General features: G+C 31.1%; 3 protein-coding genes across 4 annotated transcripts in view; 2 read left to right on the forward strand and 1 right to left on the reverse strand.

Moving 5' to 3' along the window:
- Positions 1–2,504: 2,504 nt before the first annotated feature.
- LOC102590006 (magnesium-dependent phosphatase 1) lies at positions 2,505–7,469 on the forward strand. Of its 2 annotated transcripts, XM_015310629.1 has the most exons (5): positions 2,505–2,673; positions 3,561–3,732; positions 5,613–5,729; positions 5,865–6,066; positions 7,285–7,469. In XM_015310629.1, the coding sequence occupies exons 1-4, from the start codon at positions 2,564–2,566 to the stop codon at positions 6,033–6,035; spliced, it is 570 nt and encodes a 189-aa protein (XP_015166115.1). In that variant the 5' UTR covers positions 2,505–2,563; the 3' UTR covers positions 6,036–6,066; positions 7,285–7,469. The 2 variants fall into 2 exon arrangements, with proteins under 2 accessions (XP_015166115.1, XP_006351726.1); XM_006351664.2 differs by lacking the exon at positions 7,285–7,469 and having other exon boundaries at positions 5,865–6,325.
- Positions 6,692–9,580, reverse strand: LOC102589669 (terpene synthase 10-like). Its single transcript, XM_006351663.2, has 7 exons — positions 9,126–9,580; positions 8,769–9,027; positions 8,143–8,536; positions 7,747–7,965; positions 7,531–7,669; positions 7,181–7,432; positions 6,692–7,099 (listed from the first exon to the last, which is right to left on the reverse strand). The coding sequence occupies exons 1-7, from the start codon at positions 9,273–9,275 to the stop codon at positions 6,734–6,736; spliced, it is 1,779 nt and encodes a 592-aa protein (XP_006351725.1). The 5' UTR covers positions 9,276–9,580; the 3' UTR covers positions 6,692–6,733.
- Positions 9,581–10,986: 1,406 nt separating this feature from the next.
- LOC102590321 (uncharacterized) overlaps positions 10,987–11,422 on the forward strand; it is a 2,018-nt gene continuing 1,582 nt past the window's right edge. Inside the window, exon 1 of the mRNA XM_015310597.1 lies at positions 10,987–11,154. Within this exon, the coding sequence (XP_015166083.1) occupies positions 10,987–11,154 (168 nt within the window). The remainder of the gene's footprint in view (positions 11,155–11,422) is intronic.

The following is an 11,422-nucleotide window of genomic DNA, read 5'->3' on the forward strand; positions in this document are numbered from 1 at the left end:
CTAATTAATATTTCTTTCTTTTAGCACTTTTTTTTTGCTCTCAAATACTACCAAACCAATCAAAAAAGGCTACGTAGGGCTAATTAATATTGCCCGTGCCTTGCACGGGCACCCTTATCTAGTAAATATGTAGAGGTGTGAGTTATAAAGATGAATTTCTTATATTAATTAATTGTAAAATAAAAAATTAAAATCAAAAAAGGAGAAAAAAGAGAGATAAAAATAACTTTGCTTATATCTGATTTTATATATATAAATAACATTTACATTTGTAATATTTTAATTACAATAATATTTATAAATGTTTTAAATTAAATAAAGAAAGAAAAGAAGGAATCTTGAAAAGATAAAAGATAGTAGTATAATATAAATGAGTGAGGAAAGAGAAAATGTAAGTGTAGTTATTTTCAGAAAATTTTAAAAGCATAAATATTTTGGAAAAAAAAACCGGAAAATAAAGAATGAGAAAGAGAAATCTTAGGAAGATATAAATAGTGTAGTAATAATGAGGAAAGAGAAAAGTTAAGTGTACCTATTTTTCTGTTTTTTTTTAAAGAACAAATTAAGGGGAAAAAATTGACAAAAAATATAAATGGCAATCCTAGCCAAAGAGAGGCACCACATCACATCAAATTTTTATCATCCAGATTTATAATGTCTCTTAAATATTTAAGTTGTTCATTATTGTGATTTATAGTAATTTTTTATGTCAGTTTCAAATAATTCATGTTACTTTCTCTGTCCAAATTTATGAGACATTAATAGAATTTTGAAAGTCAACCAAATTTATTATATGCTTTAAAAATATCTTAAATTGTTAATTATTGTGATTTATAGTATTTTATATGTTATTTTGTGTGTCTTCGTTTACTTGTCACTGTTAGAATTTTGAGAGTCAACCTAATTTTTTTTATATGTCATCTAAATATTGTAAATTTCTAATTATTGTGATTTATACATATTTTAAATAATTTTTAAATAGATAAAAGATTTTTTTAAAAAGTAAGACAAATTAATTAAGACGAAGAAAATATAAATTTGATATGAATTCTAGAAAAAGCTATTAACTCAAAAAAGGAGAAAAAAGAGAGATAAAAATAACTTTGCTTATATCTGATTTTATATATATAAATAACATTTACATTTGTAATATTTTAATTACAATAATATTTATAAATGTTTTAAATTAAATAAAGAAAGAAAAGAAGGAATCTTGAAAAGATAAAAGATAGTAGTATAATATAAATGAGTGAGGAAAGAGAAAATGTAAGTGTAGTTATTTTCAGAAAATTTTAAAAGCATAAATATTTTGGAAAAAAAAACCGGAAAATAAAGAATGAGAAAGAGAAATCTTAGGAAGATATAAATAGTGTAGTAATAATGAGGAAAGAGAAAAGTTAAGTGTACCTATTTTTCTGATTTTTTTTTAAAGAACAAATTAAGGGGAAAAATTGACAAAAAATATAAATGGCAATCCTAGCCAAAGAGAGGCACCACATCACATCAAATTTTTATCATCCAGATTTATAATGTCTCTTAAATATTTAAGTTGTTCATTATTGTGATTTATAGTAATTTTTTATGTCAGTTTCAAATAATTCATGTTACTTTCTCTGTCCTAATTTATGAGATATTAATAAAATTTTGATAGTTAACCAAATTTATTATATGTTTTTAAAATATCTAAAATTGTTAATTATTGTGATTTATAGTATTTTTACATCATTTCAAATAATATATGTTATTTTGTGTGTCTTCGTTTACTTGTCACTGTTAGAATTTTGAGAGTCAACCTAATTTTTTTTATATGTCATCTAAATATTGTAAATTTCTAATTATTGTGATTTATACATATTTTAAATAATTTTTAAATAGATAAAAGATTTTTTTAAAAAGTAAGACAAATTAATTAAGACGAAGAAAATATAAATTTGATATGAATTCTAGAAAAAGCTATTAACTCTATATCATTCTACACGAGAAAAGAATATAAAGAAAATAGTGTGTCATACTAATTACTAATAATTTTTTTGTTATTATTTAAGATAAATTACACGTTGAACTTCATGTAATAATGAGATGCGCTTCTTAATTCTAATTTTTACTTGTGAATAGTAAATTAAAAATATAGGCATTTAAGAAAATAACATATAACAATTTAATATAAAAATAAATTATTTTTAAAATCTATAAATTTATATCACTATGCAATAGTAAAAAGAAAATTAAATTTTAAATCATGAGTATTACCAAAATAACAAATATTCCCATAATTAATACCGACAATACCTGAAATTTGTTTTTGAATTAATCTACATTATGACATTATTTTATTTATGCAAAGAGTTTGATTGGGGAAAAAAATATTGATCAAATTCGATCTAGTATTTTTGTCAACAAATTTATTATTTAAAAATAATAAAAAAATAATAGTAAACACTTAAAATTTCTCTATGAAGAATTGATATTAAATTTGTAAGTAATTATATTGGGGCCTTCAGTTATCTAGTAAAATAGAAGAGGGGTGTTGGCGGCAGGGAAAGCGTGGACGCGGTAAGGAGAGATGGGAGATGAAAAGGTTAAGAATGAAGCAATGGAGATAATGGGATTGTTCCAAGTTCTTCCTCGTCTCGTCGTCTTCGATCTTGATTATACCCTTTGGCCCTTTTATTGGTACCACACAATCTCTCTCTCTCTCTTTCCTGGATTTGAACTGATGCCCAATTTTGAATCTTCTTTTCTTTTTCAGAGTAATTGATTTGCTTTTCCTGTCGCTGTGTTGGAACTTCTTATATATCAATATATATGTAGGTTTAATATTGATATGGAGTAGTTGATTTCTTATTCTGGTAGCAGGATTGAGTTTTGAACTCTATGAGTGATTTCTGGAATCTAGTACAAGTTCATTTGATCAACTGGTTACCAAGTCAACTACTATGTACTTATTTGGCGAAATTTTTAGCATATAGACAGGGTTTAATCAAAGCTACTAGGTTCGGGTGAACACTCTAGGGTTATGTCAGGGGAGGATGTAGCCTCTCCGCAAAGGGATCATCTGAACACATAACTTTCAAGACAGAATATAAAATATATATGGTAAATGTACTAAAGTCTTGACAAATGTTAGACCTGAATACATAATTTAATATTACAACGAGTTCAATGCTAAAAGTCTTAGAAGTTGAACCCATTAAATTTAAATTCTAGATTTGTCGCTGGTTATGGCTTCTATAGATATGCTTTGCATTTTGGTTGAGCTAATACTTAGTAGAGGTTATGTCCTACTTTTCTGCTCTCTAGTTTAGGAAACCAGCATACCATGTCATAACTTTCTAAAGCCAAGAATGTATGAATTGATTGAATTCTATGTTTTTGTCCGGAGGCCGTTCATTTGGTTTCCAAGTTAACATGCTTGCTACAACAGTAAGTGACTGCTTCTATATTTTCAACACACCCTTATTATCTATCCAAAACAAAAGAGAGCTTATTATTTTCTTGAACTTGGTATGTAGATTCTTGGTTACTCATAATACCATTTGTGTCTACTTTGATTCTTTCAGTGAATGCCGTTCCAAAAATGAAAAGCCATCTATGTATCCTCAGGCCAAAGGTATCTTGCATGCCTTCAAGGACAAAGGAGTGAATGTTGCTATTGCCTCAAGATCACCAACTCCAGATATAGCAAACGCCTTCCTTCAAAAACTGGAGATAAAATCAATGTTTGTAGCCCAGGTGAGATGATAGAAATCTCAGCATCTTGTTTTATTGTTCCTTTGATTCTATGGTAACCTGCAAATTTTATTGATATTAGTTAATTCTGCTGCCCATTTAGCTCTGTGCCTCCTTGTTAGTAGCTGACTTTGTTGCGACCGTGCTTGTTCATGGTTGAGGAGTTGGACAGTACGCTGGAGTAGAGAAACACAAGAAATAGGTCCATAACTATGTTATCCATATGTCATACGATGCAGAGTTTAATGTCACATAGAAATGAATGATACTTTTAAAAAGCCCTTCATGACCAAAAATGTATAGTAAAAACAAAAAGGCTTCTATATAACTTTAACAAACTGTTGCAGTTTGATTCAGGGCTTTTTGTTAGGTAGTTTTTAGTTCTTGTTCCATTTTTTTAGAAAGGTTTCAACATAGCAATTATTTCATTCCAATTTCACTTTTCAGATTGACCCTGCATATATGTAAAATTATTTACTAATTATGCTGATTTCTACAGCCCAACTTAGTTTATTAAACATTTTCTAGGCAAACCAGACTCAGAAGGCATCTTCAGATTTGTGTGGTCCATAAATTATTTGCACGCCACATTCTAGTCTAATTGGCTGGTCTTTCCGTCTTGGTGGTTTAGTTGGTTTTCTAATCACCTCCTATATAGGTTTGGGAATGTACTTGAGACGAATTTAGTTTATCTTGGCTTTTGGGACTAGGAGAGCTTAAATATTTAACTTCACTGTAGGTGGAAAAACTTAACCTCTTTAAATATTGCTAAGTCAAATAATACCTTCTTTGTTTCACACTTGACCCACTTACTTGAAATCGTGTCCATATTCAGCTATGGCACTGAATAAACTCGAAGGAGAAGTAAATTTCCTTTTTAGCTTTAGAACCAGCATCAACATCTTGGCTCCACTTATAATATTTATTTTTTCCTGAGAAGTAATCAAGGTGATGTTCTTCTCACATATCAAAAGGAAAAAAATTTCAGACTAAGGTGTCTTGGCCGAAATGACTATCTAGCAACAAGCATAGGATTCATTTCCACCTTATGATTGGCACTAAATCCAAAGGAGGCACCCAAGTATCTAGGCTCGTAAACATGTTGCCCGGACTCTATGGGTGCATGTAAGATACTCCTAAAGTAATGAATTTAGGAGAATCCGACACAGGTGCGACAATATTTTTAAAGAGTTTGAGCAACATAGCAGGTAAACCAGTAGTTGTCTAAAACTAGTAGGTCATAAAGAACATTTATCTTTATCTATTATCAACACTCTGTATCAATTGATATTCTCTCTACTTTCCTTGTCAACTTACCCACTTGTGGGCCACTTACCTATATCAACAAAATCGTTGAGGTATCATCTTTTAGCCACTGCTATGCAACCTCAAGAATTATGATAGCTCAAAGGTATCGAGACAAAGCTCATCACTGTAGGGACCTCTTAGGAAATTCATATATTGTATTGTTTCTGTCATTTCACAATTCCTTGCACCAACAACCTAAAGAATATGCTTATAATATTACAAAAAAACGGTGTTGGATGGAATTATTAAAAAAATAAATTAGGATAAAGGGTAAAATAAGGTGGTTAAGTAATAAGGGCAAGATGAGAACAAATTGATCACACCAAATTGACTGTTGCATAAAATGATAACCTTTTATCGTTACGCAACAACAAATTTAACAATACGATACAATAAAATTTAAGTAACAATCAAAACAAATATTGTATTTAAAATAATAATATGATACAATAAATAGGTAACCATCCAAACAAGCTGTGTAAAATGCTCACTTCCATGACTGGGCCCTCTATATTCATTTTTAGCTGATGCTGCTTACTGTGTGAGGTCATCATGCTAATGGCTTAGTGTTGCAGGAGATATTCTCCAGTTGGACACACAAGACGGAACACTTTCAGAAAATCAACCGAAAGACTGCGGTGCCCTACAATGAGATGCTGTTTTTTGATGATGAAAATCGGAACATACAGGCGGTAAAATCACTTTTTGTCAATTGTAGCAAGCATTCAGTTGATTCAAATAATTACATCACTTGTCAGTCTAGATCAAATAAATGTTACATGCAAATCCTGGAGATACACATAGTAAGCTAAAGCAGTATTTTTCAGGTTTCAAAAATGGGTGTCACAAGTATATTGGTGGGCAAAGGGGTAAATTTAGGGGCTTTGAGGCAAGGACTCTCCGAGTTTGTTAAGAATTCTGCTTCAGTTGAAAAGAACAAAGAACAATGGCGCAAATTCTCAAAAGAACCAGGTTCATCCAAAAGTGATGCACAGTGACGATTTAGCAGTCCCCAGCACACAAAGAAAGGTAATTCTTGGGACATCAGTTGCACTAGTAGTCAAGAATATGGCACAAGTCCCGTATCGATTCATCCTTATCTGTTCTCATTAAAGGATCATCGTCCAAATTTTTGGACGTTATTGTTGTATGGATATTGACACTTTGAACTTGTTCAATAGGTAGGTTTCCTATCCTATGATGTAAAACACTTTGGATAGTGGGAAAACGTTTCATCCACTATGATTCAAAATTTGAAAAGGTTATTTGTTGGTGAGCTGTTATTTTCCTTCTGGACCATACTCTGAAATGAGATTTGTCAAACGTTAAAACTTTCCATAGTTCTGATAAAGGAGCCATGTAAAGTTGTCCTTCCTTTTAGAAAGAAACGCGTAACTTGAGGCTATCAGATTCCAAAAGAAAAATGGCACTGTGGTTGATTATATAGCTTAACATGAGAATCAACTGCCCAATCATATATAGTTATGATGATGGAGAGTTTTTTGTAGTTTTCTTTTTGATAATGTATTGTGTACTATGCATACTGCACCAACTGACCCTTCTCTCTCTCCCCCTGCCCTTTCTATAAATGGGGGAGGAAATTACAAGGTGGAGAATCAAAACCTTACAAACAAGGTGAAAGTTCAGGTAACCAACCAACCAATTGTGCTACTAAGATTCCCCAACTCACTGACCCCTAGATCATGAATTTCTCTCTATAGTTTAACATAGAGTCGTCCTCTTTGTCTGCTGAAGAATGTTTGTAGCCTAGAGGAACAGATTCAAAGAGCAACGCCATGATGTGATTTTTAGTCGTGGAGTTATTACCACCATGGCCATCACCATGCTGATACATGCATTGTGCCATTCTTGCTAGGTTCATAGCACACGTAACAAATATCTTAGGGAAGGGGTGTGCTGCTAGGTCATGAGCTTCGTTCAATTTCTTCCATGTTTGGCTAATTATAACTCTGATGTATTGTCTAGCCTCTTCTTCTGAAGCTTGTGTTTCGTTCATGTAACATTGTATTGATTTTGGCACATCACCCCTTTTCAACTCGTCCTGCATTACACAATGGAAATACTAGTGTTGGTAAATAAAAATAATTAGGCAGATAACCTTGTATAACATGTTGAATTATACCGATGATGTTCCTAAATCATTGGCAAGCCTTAAAATCAACGCTGAGCAACGAATTATTTCATGGTAATTATTCTCCAAGTAATGCAATGCCTCCTTGTTTACAGGGTTGGCAACGAGGAAATATGCATGTACTAATATTACTGGAGCTGATATTGAAATCCAGGCATTGTCTATATATTCTTCCATACTTGGGATATATTGGCTATGGTACCACTTTGCTTCTCTCAGGTATGATTTGCACAAATCTCTCCACTGAAATTTAAATTCACAATGTAATATTACATATCGAGTTTAACTTATACACATGATAATAACTTGTCTTATTTTCGAAAAAAAAAGGGATAAGTTACCGCATTTCTTAGATATGGTAAAATGAAAATGCCTTGCTCTTCAAAAGCATCAGCAGCGACTTGGTTAATAAAGTTATCGAGCGCATAATAACACATCTTCATATTGTCTGGGAGTTTATCCAATTCTTTGATATTCCATCTAAAATTCTTATGGAAAGAAATTAAAATTAGCTAGAAATTAATTATGCTTTAACAAATTTTGACATTGTTAATTACCTTTGGATGGCATGTGTAAATATTTGTAGTTCATCCAGAGTACCAAAAACATCATAGACATCATCTATTGTGGTTACTAGAGCATTAACTTTTGTGGCAATTCTTCTGAAATATCCATATTGAGGAAGAAAATTTACTCCAATTGTCCAAAAAAAATTCTCCACCAACCTATCTCTAGCAAATGGCAGATTCTCTGCTAAGCATGTTTCCTTCCACCACCTATTAATTTGATCATGAAATGATTTTATATAATAATGCAGAGTCAGTAGAATTCACATTTGACTACGATTCAAATATTTTAAAACTATGGAAAATTATTACCTATATGTCAAAATATTATATTAAAAAAATGCATGAAAAACTAGAATTGAAGTTGGGTTCATGGAGTTTAATTACCTTGCCACATATTTTAGGTCTTTAATGTGAGTTTCTTGAACAATATTGAAGTCAAGGGTAGCAAGTTCAAGCATGAAAGGGATCATCATGTCTTGTCTTTTCTTGTAATAATTGATAAACCATTTGGTCTCTAATCTCAACATCCTCCAATGCAGTGGAACCTCCAAGGCATGGTGCACCAATTCAACCAAATTTTGATCCATATCATTTTTATTTTTATCAGCCAAATATTCTCTTAGGTGTTTTTCTGTCAAATTTCTTGCTAACTCCAATTCTTTTTCACCTTCTATGGCAAGAAATGAAGCTTCATACAAATATAACATCCCCTTTGTGTCCTCATTATGATGAATTTCACCAAAACCAGTTGTATTGTCATAGAAACCATCAAAAATTTCTGCAACCAGAACAAGGTTTTATTAATTTGTATCATATGATTCGAGCCTTGGAATGAAAAAAGTAAGGCAACATGCATATGGTGCAAATAATCCAAGAAAAACGCTTTCCTTTTAGTAGATTTTATTTATGAAAGTGTAAATTTGAATTAGTCAGGCCGAAGGATACTAGATGGATATAGTAAAAAAATAGAATAGAAGAGAGGGAGAAAACTAGTAGATATGATAACGGACCTTGTGAAATAATGTTAAATCCATGTTGTCTCAAGAGCCTGAATTCAAGAGCTTTAGCATACAAGTGATCTCTTTTGCTATTTTTGTCACTTAAGTTATTCAAAATACTGTATATTTCATCTTCAAAGTGATGAGACAATCCAAGCCTTTGCAAATCATCAATAATCTCCAACTGCTCCAATTGCTTCATGTTACGATCACTGAGCATAATCTTCACTTCCATCTTCAGCTCATTGCGGCGTCTCATGAATTTCTCGTCCTACATATATAGATTTGGGTTAAAAAATAAATTATAAGATGTTATTAATACAGATAATATATAAGTTGTTAAATAAGTTGCTAGAGAGAAATGGTTACTGGATAATGATTCTTCAGTGATTGAATATGATTATAGTCCCAAATAGAAGGTTGATAATTTCCAGATCGTCGAATTGGTACATTCGAAATGCAAGATTTTGGAACTTCTAATTTCCAAATTAAATTTGGTTTGCTAATAAACATTGCCATTTCCAGTTTATGTCAACTAGCCATATATGTATGAGCTTAACACTTTGCTATATATAGCTATTAGAATTACGTGTTGTGTTTTGTAGTATGTTGAAATGACAAAAAAATATGTAATGTATTACACCTAAGTGCTGATGGCGGAGTGAAAGAGCTTCGCTGGCGAGCTCGATGGAAATCTACCAATAACTTTAGTCCGAACTCTGTATTTATGTTTAACGATCAACTTTTTTAATATTGTATGAGAAAAATTATCTAAATACACAACTTATTTTTTCATATTCTCTAAAATTTCCTATCATTTGAAAAAATTACAAAAATCTCTAGTCTCTCATATTCTCGAATACATCACTTTACGTGATATATCAGGACGCATACCATGTATCGAGATGTATTCGAAATCGAGACGTTGAGTGATGTATATGAAACTGAGACGCGATGTTTCAAGATGTATCAGGATTTCACTAAATTTAAGGGATTTTTGTAATTTGAAAAAGAGTAGGAATATAATGTAATTAACTCTTAACACTATGAGATTTTTGTAAAATTCGGTGATGTATAAATAATTTCAGAAACCCATCAACTGTATTTTTTAGAATTTAATAAACTCAGAATTTTAATTAGATCCACCTCTGCGTCTAACTTGTACTTTTCATGCATATAACCTGTACAGTTTTGTCGATTTTGTTTAGTCATTGATGCTTTAGTTTGCGTATGATATTAGATTTGATCAACCAACTACTGGAAAGAAAATAGCACAACACAATAATCTAAAGGAAAAAGACATATATTTCATGTTTCACATGACTACGTTTAATTGACAAGAGTTATTTTTATTTCTTTTATATATATATTTGGTAGTCGTTTTAGTTTTTAAAATGAATATTATTCAAACTTGTAGATATGTCACAATCCCAAATCTAATAATTTTACGAATATCATTTATAATTATATTTCTGTACAACCACCATCTCGTCATATCTATTTTTTATTTTTCTTTCCTTGTCAAATACAATTGTAATGGGCCATTACTTATGGCTAACCCACTGGCAAAGTATTCTGCAGACGATATTTGATACTATTAATATGAGTAGTTAAAATTAATAGGGATAATTGTACATAATGGCAAACTTTTAATGTAAAATAAATACGGTAGCTATCGTTTCATTTATTTCCTTTAAGGAGCAAAGTCTCGGTCAGCTTGCTATTAATGGACTCCACCGATTTGTATAAGTAAAAAAAAAAAAGTTGACGTTATTCTCTTCCTTTATACAATATCTTCTTCTAGTTTATATCTCTTATTTCCTTCAATTTCTCTCAAATCGTCTCCCCAAAATTAGTTTGAAATTTCAAATCTCCACCAGCACGTTCTCAATCGCGGTTTCAAAATCCCTTCAAAAATTTCAGGTACCGCCAAAACTTATCTCAATCGATTACTTTAAATTTTTGTCTATTTTTTTCCAGTTTTTTCAAGCTATTTTTCACATCAGTTCATAATCCATACAGAGTTTTCCTTCAAACAATGGATGCCTAATCTCCATCTAAAAGATTCACAAGAGGTATACCCTTGCATGTCGAAAATAGTGTTGAACGCCCATCTTTTTGCTTGGGTTTAACTCAGGATTTTGGGGAGGTTTCAGGTTCAATGTCCAAATCCAACACAATGTAAGAGATCAAATCCAAATTGAAAAATAACCCAATCAGATTGGAGGGAATGAGTGCAAAATCGAAGCAATCCAACATCAAAATTGCGGAGGGAGGTAAGAAGGATCAGTCTGTTGCTGGGTCAAGTAAAAAAAGGAAAGAAAAAACAACTAATTATACAGAAGAGAAAGCAAAAAGAAAGGAAGTCGTTGTTTCTGGCTTATTGGAGCATGATGAGGTATTTGTATAATCATTATTTTGGTATATGTTACAATTTTATATTTTTCTTATATTTTATGTGTTGATTCATGTCTTATAACTGTTTGTTTATACAGTTTTATATAGTCACTATGTTAATATCCAAAGTTAAGTGTATAGAATAGAACTATTTAACTATACATACAAGGTAAACAATTATACATTTGAAATTGGTTGTATAATGTATAATATATATACAGTATAAACATTTATACAGTTTTGTGCATTGTTTTATGTATAAGTTTTTT

This window comes from Solanum tuberosum, unplaced genomic scaffold (assembly GCF_000226075.1).
Source record: "Solanum tuberosum cultivar DM 1-3 516 R44 unplaced genomic scaffold, SolTub_3.0 scf00136, whole genome shotgun sequence".
Taxonomy (NCBI): domain Eukaryota; kingdom Viridiplantae; phylum Streptophyta; class Magnoliopsida; order Solanales; family Solanaceae; genus Solanum; species Solanum tuberosum.